This window comes from Abramis brama (genome assembly GCF_963993115.1).
Source record: "Abramis brama genome assembly, chromosome: 5".
NCBI classification, from domain to species: domain Eukaryota; kingdom Metazoa; phylum Chordata; class Actinopteri; order Cypriniformes; family Leuciscidae; genus Abramis; species Abramis brama.
Window position 1 is genome coordinate 9,499,286 of NC_139967.1, and position 13,495 is coordinate 9,512,780.

The following is a 13,495-nucleotide window of genomic DNA, read 5'->3' on the forward strand; positions in this document are numbered from 1 at the left end:
TGTACTTTCATCGTCTCCTCATCTTCCTCTTTGGACTCTACGTGTTACAAGTCAGAGGGTAAGCTAAGCCACATAGAGAGGTGTGCTTGATTTTTATTTGACCAAAATAAACAGGAATTATTTTATCTTTTTGTGACTGAGAAGAGCACATAATAAAAGTGCATGAAAGTGAAAGTATTTATTTTTTTAACATGGACCACTTTCACATGACATATGGCCCTATTTCTATGGAAACCATGAAGTGATCAAAATGTTTTTTTCTAACATTATACAGTAAAATTAAAAAAACTTTAAAAACTTTTATATTTAAAAATATCTAAAAGTATGTACTTATTATATTCTATATAATAATGTATACTTGCTAAAAGAAAATATGTCTGAAAAGTCAAATAAATGTTGATATTTTGTTTCTTATAATACAATTAAATACATTTTAAGTAGGCCTAAGGCATGGCTTATACATTTCAACAGATATAAGACATCCTAAAATATAACTGAGTGCATGGTTTTTCTCGCTCATCTTACGTAGCCTACTTTCCCCTACATGACGTATGCAAGGAGGACTCGTTTGAAGAAGGAAAGGAGATAGGCCTACCGCATGCCTATGTTGTATTTCGTCACATTTCGTGTTTAGAACGTTATTAGTGTTGTTCTTATGAGTGTGTGACTCCTCTCTGGCCTTGAGGAGTGAGTAGTGTTCTATTATGAAGTGAATGAGTCATCTGGGGGTGGGTGAGATTGGACCAGTCGCTGTCCGGTGGAGCCAGTCACAGCCCGGGGTCTAAACTTGGATAGGGAGGGTCTTCAGTCAGCTGTCGTGTGCTACCGAGCACTTTCTGGACTTTATAGACCGGCAAATCACATATAAACCGGTGAAAGAGCACTTACATCGTCAGTAAACTTCTAGAACTCATACATGAGTACAGTGGTAGGCTAAAACTTAGGTGCGTAATCACGCGCCTGGAGAGTTTTTGCGCTTTTGTTGCGAAAAAAAAAACGAGCTTTTTTTTTGTTTTGAGCTCTTTTTAATAATTGATCCTATTCGGAAATCTGACAGCAACGCGACGTTCTGAACAGGAAAAGTTGTCTAAACTCACTTTTTCCAAGTTTCACAATGGCAGAAGGGGATTACTACACTATGGGCAACCGACAGAGGATTCCACGGGATCCGTTCCGGGAACAGTCACTCGCATCTCGCTTTATGGAAGATGACTTTGGACTGTCACCCTTTCCCGACGAGTTATCGATGGAATGGCCCGGCTGGGCGAGACCTCGGCTGAGCGCCCGCCTCGACGCGCCGTGGTCGGGCTCGTTGCGCACGGGCTTCCCGCGGGCGAGCATGGGTTCGCCGCAGGGCTTCAGCTCCATGTACAGCGAGAGCCCTCGCCGATCCAGCGCGCCCCCGACCAACCCAGACGAGCCTTGGAAAGTTTGCGTGAACGTGCACAGCTTCAAACCTGAGGAGCTTAATGTCAAAACTAAAGACGGTTTTATAGAGGTGTCAGGTGAGAAAACACATCTAATCATTGAGAAGGATGAGTTATTATGAGAACACAAAGTGAATTACCTTTATAGCCTATTATAATGAATCATGGAATAATGTTGAATGGATTATAATTTACATTTGTGCATTTACCTGACGATTTACCCTAAATAGAGGAGCATTAAGCAGTTCGTCATATGCATTTAATTTACTATGAAACATAGGAACTTTTTTTAACGTATTACCTAGCCATTTTTGGTAGGTTTTTTTGTCATTATTCCTACATTAATAAGGCCCTTTCTTACAAAATAATAAATAACAAATATTTCTGCCAAGTATGTATTTGTATTTATGTATTTTGTTATTTCATATAGGCCTAGCACACAGATTATTTAATATGAATTTGTTTATTTCTCAAAATTGACTTGAATTTTTAGAATGTTTTATGTCCCATTGTAATTGCTTTAATATCCTATTTTAAATATTGGACTCCATGTTCCATAAATCTCTGCTGCTGTTTCTCCGCTGCAGTTTGAGAATGGAAGGCCTTTGAGTATGACTTGCACATTATCAGCTAATCACTTGTAATTAGCCAACTGCTGAGATCCCTTGATGACCACTTACATTAAACACATTGAAATAGTCCCATACTTTTCTCTTTAATCACTAAAGTTCTTTTGTAAAAACTGAAATTGTGTATCTATAATGCGGAAAAGTCGAAGGCCAGTTGCTGCCTGCTCCAGAAATACATTTTGTTGACTGTGATGGCAGGACAGAAGTTCAGAGTTCAGGAGAGAGCAAAGGCCTGGTGTGCAGGGATTAATATAAACACTGTGCTGGTATTCCAGCTGGGTCACTCAGTCACAGTGGGAGGAGGGTGGGGACAGCGAGACTTAACTTCACATAACCTCATTCTAAAAGTGTCACACAGAGATATCAAAGTGAACCACCCTACGCACTGTTTTACTAAAGGCCTTTTCACTGAACTCAGATTCTGATGACCGGTTTTGGACCACCAAAATCAGCAAAACATTTAAGTTCAACGTTGCCCTGAAGTAAAGCATTGTCAAACAAATGTCACAGTTTGAATGTCTCTGTTAAATAGGGAAAGGCCATTGCACAGTATGTCAGTGGGTAAATGTCTATATATGTGGATAGTTGTTGATTAGAAATGTTGAAAGTGCTATGAGCATATTGATCAATCAAATGTGTTTTCTAAAGAGCTGGTTATTGGAGATATGTAGACCGCGCCGAGACACAATATGGCATGACTGGCATTTAGTGACCAACAGCTGCAGAGAATGAGGCCAAGAGGCTTTTAAACAGGCTTCCTTGGTTTGAAATACTACAAAATCATATATAGTGTTGCCTTTGCAATGTCTGTAAAATGTGAAAAAAAGAAGAAGAAAAAACCTTATATGCCATGGCTAGAAAATCTGATACTAATAAACATGTTCGGGTCTAATTTTATGTCAGTGTGGCAAAGGTTACTCTTCTGTGAGCAACCAGTGTGGGGATTCACTTGAAGAAACCTGTTGATGTTGTGTTTAAAGCAACATCTTTTTCGAAATAAGTTCTTATTCACAAGTGTTTTATGGTCATATCCATCTCTGCGTTAACAACTGCCTTTGTCTTTTCACCAGGAAAACACGAGGAAAAGCAAGACGAGGGCGGAATTGTTACCAAAAACTTCACGAAGAAAATTCAGTAAGTATGATGATTGTATCAAAAGTTTCCGGGGGCTTCTGATTTGGAACCTTCTAGAATGATGAAGCAGCTTCCAGAGGAATGTCACTCTGAGTTATTAAAGCAACACAAAGCATTCCTACTCCTCCACCCGCCCCAACCTCTCTGCTTTCTTCTTGCTCTTCAGAGAGTCAAATTGGATGGTAGAGGCAGAGGAAAAGAATCAAAGTTATAGAGATAAAATAGACAACATATCATGTGGCTCCGATGTCTGCAGTAATTAAGATAAATAGTGATTTGATTTTTTTCGTCAACATGCTGTTTCTCTGACAGAGACACACAGAAATAGACTAAGAAAGAAAGAGAGTTTAATTATTGAACAAATCCAGCACTTTTTACACTATATTGTTCAAATGTTTGGGGTCAGTAAAATCCAAGAAAGAACTTTTATTCAGCAAGGGAAAAAACTGAACACAAAAAAACAGTAAAGACTTTTATAAACTAAAATAAAACATTGAATCACAGTTTCCACATAAATATTAAGCTATGATAATAATAAGAAATGTTTCTTAAGCATCATATCAGCATATAATGATTTCTGAAGGATCGTGTGACACTGAAGAGTAGATGCTGAAAAATCAGCTTTGCCATCACAGGATTAAATTACATTAAACATTATTTATTTTAAATGATAATATTCACAATATTACCACATTTTTTTACAGTAGTTATTTACTTTTTGTTTTTACTGCATTTTTGATCAAATAAATGCAGCTTTGAGCATAAGAGGCTCCTTTCAAAAATATGAAGAAATCTTACCGACCCTAAACTTTTGAACGATAAGTATGATTAATAATGAAAGCTTCCTCTCAGTGTTTTAAGTCTTTCTTCTACATCCAATGTAAACTGCTTAGCTAATTTGATGTTGACAGGCCATGTTGGTTGTGTGAAATTCCAACAGTTGAACATTAGCATTCTGCTAAACTAAGCTAAGAACACACACTTATAGAAGATACAGGCCACGCATAAATTACATTGAGCTTTTTTATTAATAACTTTCAGCTATTGAATGAAATCTCAATCTCTGCCATTTGCTCCTCAGTAGCAGAGCTGTGATGTCTGAGTCACAGCGCAGGACGGCTATAACATTGCTGTGCTAATTGAATAGTGTCAGGCTACTGCAGTCGGCTACATGCTAAGGTTTATATAAACTCAGCAGATGCTTGGCAACAAGTGTGAAACCTTCCAGCCTTATTTGGCCATGATGACTGACAAAGCTCAGGGACACTGTCTCTCTCTCTTTATCTCTCTCTGTTGTGTTCTCTCACACTCTTTCTCAACATTCATAAAAATAAAACAGTACAGAAAACCTTAGTGAGCTAACTAGGTAGCATTTTAAAGTATCATAGGTGTCAATAACATTACGTTGTTCTTCTAGCCAAATTCCTTGTGGAGGAAGCATTTGCAGATAGGGTTTGGGTTCAGTAAGATTTGTTTTTATTTTTTGAAAGAAATGAATACATTTATTCCGCCAGGATTCATTAAATCGATCAAAAGTGACAGTAAAGACATTTATAACATTACAAAAGCTTTCTATTTAAAATACATGCTGTTCTTTTGAACTTTCTATTTATCAAAGTAACCTGAGAAAATATGTATCACAGTTTACACAAAAATATTTAACAACATAAGTGTTTTCAGTATTGATAATAACTAGAAATTTTCACTGAGCACCAAATATTCGAATGATTTCAGAATGATTGTGGCACTGGAGACTGGAGTAATGATGACATCAGAGGAATAAATACATTCTATATATATTTAAATGGAAAACAGTTATTTACAATTGTAATAATATTTCACAATAATACAGTTTTTACTGTATTTTTGATCTTATACATTCAGTCTTGGTGAGCATAAGAATTAAAAAAAATATTGCTGACCCCTAACTTTTGAACAGTAGTGTATTAGGTATATGAGGAATTTTGTTTAAATTGTATTTCCTTACATTAAAAATTGAATTACATTTAAAATTAAGAAATGAAGGGCTTAAATACACAGACAGGGTAATCAAGGTAAAACAGAACAGGTGTAGAGCTTATGAATAACCAAGAAAACTAACTAGGGAACAGAACTCAGGCAAAGCAGAGCAGGGAACAGAATAAAAACACAATGAAGCTAAACAGACATAGAACTACAGGTTACAATATTGCAATATTGTTAAGTGCAATTATTTCATCTAGCATTTTCCAAACACAGCATTCGTCTCTCGAATCTCTAAAGCAGCCCTAAAAGTTCCCCCACCCTTTAGACTGTTGTCGAAGAAGACCAGCAGGAAGTAGTTTTGCATGATATCACCATCCATTCACGTTTAAAACAAGTTCCACCCTTTCTCTGTAGAGCAGATATGAATTTATGTTAATCCAGCCTTAAAGGCAACACATTCAAACAGACAGTGAGAACTCCTCTCATTAGAACAGCTGCAGTCAGTCTGCCTGCTGGATGATTAGACTAGTCTGTAGATAGAAATTTCTGGTGATAAACTTTGCATCAGGAGGCGATTTGTAATAATTGGGAACAGATTCTATTTCTGAGCCAGCACCTGGAGCAGGGCTCCCTCGTTCACTCTCTCTCTCTCTCTCTCTCTTTCTCATTGCAAGTGATGGCAGGCAGAACATTAAAATGAAAACCACAAAATGCATTGAGAATTATCTTCTAGCCACAAGCTGCCACAGAGAAAATGAAGTTTGTTGAAAATTAAACCATAATGAGAACATACAGAGTATAGGGCATAGTGTTTGCAATTTCCATGATGATTCCCATTCTGGGTTAATATTAACCTAAAGACTTGAGTTAGACCTCAGTTAATCTGGGTTATGTTCAGACAATTCTGTGTACATGTAGATGTTAATATTAAACTGACCATTGTCAAGTTCTTATTGTAACATTTGGTTTCAAGCTTTGTTTCAGTGCAGCTGTAAGGTACAGTCAAAAAGCACTTTTTAAGTTGCAAAATATGGTGTGCATTTAGATATTAGATATCAAAGATGTATCAATGTACAGTACAACCACATTTAAAGGGATAGTTCACCCAAAAATGAAAATCACCCCGTGATTTACTCACCCTCAAGCCATCCTAGGTGTATATGACTTTCTTCTTCCAGACAAATACAATCAGAGTTATATTAAAATATGTTCTGGCTCTTCAAGCTTTATAATGGCAGTGAATGGGGGGGGGGGGCGAGATTTTGAAGCCCAAAAAAGTCCATCCATCCATCATAAAAGTACTCCACACGGCTCAGGGGGGTAACTTAGGTCTTCTGAAGTGAAAGTAGAAAAATAAGAAAGTAAAGTACGAAAATGGATGGATTCACTTTTTTGGGCTTCAAAATCAGGACCGCCATTCACTACCATCATAAAGCTCAGAAGAGCAATGATATTTTTAATATAACTCCGATTGTGTTCGTCTGAAAGATGATAGTCATATACACTTAGGATGGCTTGAGGGTTAGTAAATCATGGGGTAATTTTCATTTTTGGATGAACTCTCCCTTTAAAAATAGCTAATCTAATCTTTAAATCTTTGTGTGTTGGGGGGTACACCAAGAAAAATAAGGGTTCTTTATTGGCATCTATGGTTCCAGAAAGAAACTTAAACATTCATGGAACCTTTCCATTGCACAAAAGGTTATTTATTAAAATGTTCATCACTCTAAGAAAAAATGGTTCACTGAAAGATTTTTTGGGGATCCAGACATTCTATGTCAGCAAAAATCCAGTTTTAGAACCTTTATTTCTACTGGTGGAAAATGGACATCGTTCTGAACTCTCTCTACTTTCGCAGAATCCCATCTGATGTGGACCCAGTCACTGTGTTCGCCTCTCTGTCTCCGGAAGGTGTTCTCATCATTGAAGCCCGACAGACCCCTCCATACTACCTCTACAGCAACGAAATGCCTGCAGAATCCATGGAAGAACCTGAGGCCAGACTACAGGAACCCAGCATGGCTTCAGCTCCAGTCTTTGATGTCAGGGAGTGAACTTGTGTTCGCATGCCTATGGTATTTGTTCCAAGCCAGTGTTAAAATCTAGATTCATCAGTTTCAAAAAATTACTTAAATCAAAAGTCATTAATCTGCTAGTGAATAGTTTATAAATTAAATGTTACTCTACATAGTACATGGTTGGATCAAATACCAGAAGCTTTCGGTTACTATATCAATGAAGATAAACAAATGTGATAGAGCTACCGGTCAAGTGAGAAGGAAAAGGTGTGAAATGGGATGAGACCAGGCCCAATTTCTGTACGGCTGGAAATAGGCATGGAAAAATGTACGTAGATGCGAATGCACGGTCAACATTGTAATGGCACGTCTCATTGTATATACTTAACCTGCATTCCTCTCAGTCCTAAAGGGGGCGATAGAGTTCCCTTCAAATGTCAACAATTAAATGGATTTTTCACCCAAAAATCATCTCTTATTCTCCAACATGTTGTCCCAAACCTTTTTTCTGTGGAAAACAAAAGAAGAAAAAAAATTCTCCAAACAATAGTTTCAATATGATCCAATGCTGTTTTAAACCCCTCTGACTTTCATTGTATAGACAAAAAAAAAAAAGCAGAGCATTTTTTTAAATATCTTCTTTTGTGTTCCCAAGTAGAAAGTCATACAGGTTTGAAATGACACGAGGGTGAGTAAATAATCTCTTAATTTTCATTTGACCTATCTTTTTATCTAATTTGCTTGGTAAGTTACGATTCTCTTTAAACTGTTGCTCCGCCATGCCGATCTCATCAAGATGACACTGAGAATGCGATGTGTGTTTGAGTTGAGTTATAAATTCCATTCAGACACATTGGATGTGAAATCAAGCTTTGATGTTGAAATTGAATGTTTTTAAAATATGTTATGGACTTTCTGTCCCTCATTTAAACCTAATCTTGTTTTGTCCCTGAGTTCGAATGAAGGCCCTGTTTGAATAATCAGAATTTTTGTCACATTGGACTATTTATATGAAGGTCTTCTCTGGGAACTGGGCCTGAATGCTAGAGCTTTTTCTCAAGTGCTGTTTATTGTCTTTTCTTTCTTTCTTATTTGTGGGTGTTCTTTTTTCTTTTTGTGTAGGGATGTATGCTATGCGTTTTTATAATAAATGATTTTACGAAAGCAAGCCTTTTATTACTCCTCTCTGCAAATCTCAATCAAGTTAATAATTGGGCTGCATTACAGATTATTTCTCAGCTTTACACCTGTTTGCTTATCCCACTTGTATAACCTTCGGATGTTTTCGAGTAATAAATCGAGCATCATTCCCTCCTTCGGTTGTCTCTGTCTCACAATCCTCTGTCCTCGATCACATCTGGGTGTTCGGTTGGCAGATTGGCTGTGTGCTTATGGGAACGACTCCATGGGAGTTGTCTCTGCACGGTTGCGGTAATTGGGTGACAGATTAGTGTGGAGATTATTCCGAACGCTTTGGCTCGCTTTCAATCTCCTCCACGAGGATGTGGAGAGAAAATATTGAAGAAAACGGTCCTCCACTGCTGATTAACTGATGTGTTGCCCATTGGATTTTTCTCTTTAAATTGATCCGAGCTCTCTCGTTGTCTAATTTTCAGAGTTTGAGGTTAATGAATCATGAATATTCCCGTGCTCAAGAGGAGCTGGCATCTTAACCACCCGAGTTAGATGAGAATTATACGATATTTACTAAAACTCAAGGGATGTAATGTGCAACCATATTCACTGCATAAATGATTCATGTAAAATTCTCTGCAAGCACAGCAGAAAGTCAACTAGGTGCCAATGTGACAGATTTACGTCTGTCACCTAAGTTTGAACATTTCTCAGCTTTCCCTGATTAATCATTCTTGTTATTGTAAAGCACAACAAGAAGCTTCACACAATCGTGCTCAGGTCTTTATTAGTGCTAAAAGGATGCATGTTACAGTAAACTCAAAAATATCTATGGGAATTAAGAGGCTAAGGCTATATCTACATTCACCCAGATACATTTGAAAACATTTTTTTTTTCTTTGGCCTTCCGCTTACACTGAGACAGTGTGTCTTGCGAAAACAAAGCTTATCGATGACGCTCTCCCAAAGTGATACATTTGAAAACACCGGAGGTATTCGAAAATGACAACGCATGTTAAGTCATGTGACACATGTTGTACCAATATACACTGCCCGACAAAAAAAAAAAAAAAAAGCTGTTTGGATTTAAATAAGCAAATGTATTGTCAATAGAAGAACTTGACCAAAAAATTATCAAGAGGTGCATAATTTTTTGGTCAAGATCTTGTATTGATAATACAAGAGTCCAGCACTCTGTAAAGTCTCCTCCAGCACATCCCAAAGACTTTCAATGACTTTCAGGTCTGGACTCAGAGGTGCCAATTCATGTGTGCAACTGATTCTTCAACCACTCCCAAACCACTGTTTCACAATCTGAGCCTGATGAATCTTGATATTGTCATTATGGAATATGGCCGTGATGTGTCTTCCTACATGGTTGTTTAAAAAATGAAAAGCTACACACTCCATCAATTAGGGAACAGTTGCCAAACATATAACATGCTGTTAACATAATAATCACTGCAATAATCATCCAATCATAGACTCTTAAGCATTTGCCTATTTCAATCCAAGCAGAGACTTGGCCTGGCAGTGTACACATCTATGTTTATACCGGTATGTGCCTGCTATGTGGAACTGTATTCACTTTCACAGTGTTGCTTAAGAACAATCATATTACATTCCTGGAAAGATGACAGAAAATGTACTTGCTGTCCTGCGGCAAAACACGAGGGCAATCGTGTTTTAGACCATGTAATGGCTATTGAGTGCGACTTGGATGCGCCAGTAAGTGGTGAAATATTTTGTTAATACAATTATCGTGGCAGAATAGCCTGAGAACTTTATGTCTGGTATCATCTCAGTAAGCTTTTTACGTATTATGCATGCGCAGTAAGGTCATTTTAGCATTTATGATGGTTCAATGTGGACAATAAACTTTGGGAAAACGCTTGAAAACAGTAGTATGGACAAAGAAAATGCCATTTTCAAATGTATCTGGATTAATGTAGACGTAGCTTAAGGAAAGAGCTGGGGATGTTGTTTTTCTGTAGCCTAAATTTTCTCTACATCCATTTTATTTTGGAGCTCCAGCTGGGGGTTGAACACCTCCTGGGTTTGCCCAAAGGTTGGTTGCTCATCTTCTGTCACAGCAGGGTCTGTATATCCTTCTTCACCCTCCAGTTCCAGAGGCTGCGTGACCTCTGCCTGCTCTCCTTGCTCGGAGGTGATGGTGTCTGGAGTCTCTGGAGCCTGAGGCTTGTCTGCAGACTCATGGACTTCCTCCGTGTCTCGCTCGATGCCCTCAACCGCCTCTTGAATAGCACCTTCTTTGTCCTTCTCTATGCCATCGCTGGGTTCTCCAACCTGCTCTCTTCCAGACTCAGAGGCACCTGGTGCAGCTTCTGTGATGGACTGGGGTTGTGGTTCTCTAGATGGATCTACATCAGATACAGTCTGCTGGTCTTGTTCACCCTCAGGATGCTCAGTTGAGACAGAGGGTTCGGGAGTTTCTCCCTCAAATGATTCCGGTTTAGCCTCGGCTTCAATGGCGTCTTGAGGCTCTTGTTGTTTTCCTCCCACGGTTTGTGCCTCCATCTCAACCTGTGGCAAACGTGAAACAGTTTTCAAATTAAGTCAAGTGCTTAAATGCCAAATCAAGACCCTAAAGTGCCAGGTTCACTGTACACAAAGAATATTAATTTTCTGGGTAGTGAAGAAAGGCCAATATGTCCCCTGCGGGAAAATAAGAGCTTGCATTTAATCTCTTTGTTGGTTATTAGAACAATTATGAGCCTGGTAATTGGAATTGCAGGGTGATTAATTTATAAACTGACTTCGACTTTGGCATTTGATGTTTATGGGGCATTGTAGAATCGTATACCTCTAATTATTTCTGAAATCTTTTTTGCAGTAATGTAAAAAAAATATTTTGTTTTGCAGCCTGTTATGACGGCACGGCTTAACGGTGCTGCAAATTGGCCTAAGTTGAATAAGACATGCAATGGGTAAACAATATCTGCAATTTTTAAAGCATGATGACCACATTCTCTGCAATAATATAATACAACAAAACAACTGAAATAAGTTTTGAGATGCCCTTTTTTCCCTACTTTTCCCAGCAAATGCAAATAGCTGTCAGCTTTTTAACATTAGACTGGCTAAAATACAGCACCTGATAGACAGTTACTCTACCTGCGATGTCTACCTATTATATAAGACCAATTAAGTACTGGAGAATGAATGGCTAGTGTTCAACCTTGGATTTACCTAGTGAAGTGGCACAATAATTGTCACTATTGAAAACTTTTCTATGAATGACAGAAAGCACCACTTAAATATAAGGGTGACACATTTAATAACTTATAAACAAGTGCAATGCATGCCACCCAGAACACTGAGTGCCTAATTTTGAGCTTCAGTTAGTGAATAAGTTCGGACTGCATAATTAAAGATTAAACGGCTGTCAGAACCAATCAATACCTGGATAGGGATAATAACATCAGCAGGGATGGGAATGCTGGGTAATGGTGCTTCCACTGTAAGGATCCCATCGGCGGACAGAAACGACTGGAGATTTTCAGCATCAACCCCACCTGGAAGTCTTAGGCAGTGGTGAGAAAAAAATCTAGAAATTTGCTTTGATATAGACAGCTTTGTGACAATTTGACACCATTGCCCTGTGAAATATTATATGCTAAAACAGAATAAAATAGACATTGAGTTAATGTTTTGCTTTTAAATAAATTAATACTTTTATTCAGCAATTAATTCACATTAAATTGATCAAATGTGACAGTAAATACATTTTATAATGTTATAAAAAAATTCAAATAAATGCTGTTCTTTTTTAACTTTTTATTCATCAAAGAATCCAGAAAATAAATGCATCACGGTCGTCAAAAATATTAAGCAGCACAACTGTTTTCAGCATTGATAATAATAAGAAAAGTTTCTTGAGCAGAAATCAGCATATTAGAATGATTTCTGAAGGATCAAGTGACACTGAAGACTGGAGTAATGATGCTGAAAATTCAGCTTAACATCACATGAATAAAATACGCTTAAAAGTATATTAAAATAGAAAACAGCTATTTTGAAATGTAATAATATTTCACAATATTACTGTTTTACTGTATATTTAATGAAATAAATGCAGCCTTGGTGAGCATAAGACAGATTAAAAAACTTTTTTTGAACAGTAGTTCAGATATAGTGTAGTGTGCATGTTAACACTTACTTGTATTTTCTTGCAAAATATCTAGTAATAAAGCCGTGCTCATCTTGTCTTTCTTCATGCTTTCCTTTGGATCAAATATATTCAAACAAAATTATTGAGATTGATTAGCTCAAATAAGAGCATAATATATTTTGTATATCATATTAAAATATAAAAATATATTAAAAAAATTATATTCAGAAAATATTCATAAATTATAAAATGTACAATATCTCCAGGCTTATTCTGTTTTGTAGACTAATTACATGTATAATGTGTTATCTAACATTGAATTCTGTTGGAAAGGTGAAATTTAAATAAATAAATAAAATAAATAAACATATATACTATTCATATAAACATATATATATATATACACACACACACATATATATATATATATATATATATATATATATATATATATATATATATATAGAATAATACACTTTTTCACCCATACCTGCAATTTCCAAAAATCCGTCCTTTATTTTGACCGTAACCTCAGAGGGAGCGAAGTGATTGACATCCAAGCTAATTTTCCACTTGCTCATCTCACCAACCACTTCCGACACCCCTCCACTCATCTCCCTGTGCAGTTTAGAGATGTGCTGTCCTGAGGCCTGAGTAAAGGGAGCGAACACGGGTGTGCGCAAGTACCCGGGCCAAGACGACGTCCCCAGCCTCCTGAAGATGCCCTCGATCCAGCTGAGGTCTCGGGGGTCCAATAACGGAGGCAAGCCGTAATGCTGGTTAAAGATTGCACTGGGCCATCTGTAGCTCAGGGGATTCCAAGGTACCTCATTACAATATTGAGGCCTGGATGGTGACTTGATAGCATCCGCCATAGTGACAAAATTGAAAATTCTAAGGAAGAACGATTTTTTTTGGAAGGTCCAGCCACAGTACGATTAAAGACGCACTAACTACACAAAAAGAGATGCTGTAGAGATTGAAAGCAAAGACAAATGTGGCCAGTGGACATTGCAGATGCTGTTTATATAGCGTCCTTGCAAGTTTTTAGCACTT

The 13,495-nt window shown here is 37.4% G+C and overlaps 1 protein-coding gene across 1 annotated transcript; it reads left to right on the forward strand.

The window, feature by feature from the left end:
• The first annotated feature begins 565 nt into the window (after positions 1–565).
• On the forward strand, positions 566–8,337 carry hspb8 (heat shock protein b8). The gene is made up of 3 exons (XM_084115589.1): positions 566–1,505; positions 3,127–3,190; positions 7,014–8,337. Exons 1-3 carry the CDS (start codon positions 1,115–1,117, stop codon positions 7,207–7,209), a joined length of 651 nt encoding a protein of 216 aa, XP_083971715.1. The 5' UTR covers positions 566–1,114; the 3' UTR covers positions 7,210–8,337.
• Positions 8,338–13,495: the final 5,158 nt, after the last annotated feature.

Bases quoted from the DNA above. Each gene is read 5' to 3' on its own strand.
- hspb8 (XM_084115589.1), top strand. From the start codon at position 1,115: ATGGCAGAAGGGGATTACTACACTATGGGCAACCGACAGAGGATTCCA. The intron at 1,506-3,126 runs GTGAGAAAACAC...TCTTTTCACCAG, and splicing joins CGGTTTTATAGAGGTGTCAG to GAAAACACGAGGAAAAGCAA. The intron at 3,191-7,013 runs GTAAGTATGATG...CTACTTTCGCAG, and splicing joins AACTTCACGAAGAAAATTCA to AATCCCATCTGATGTGGACC.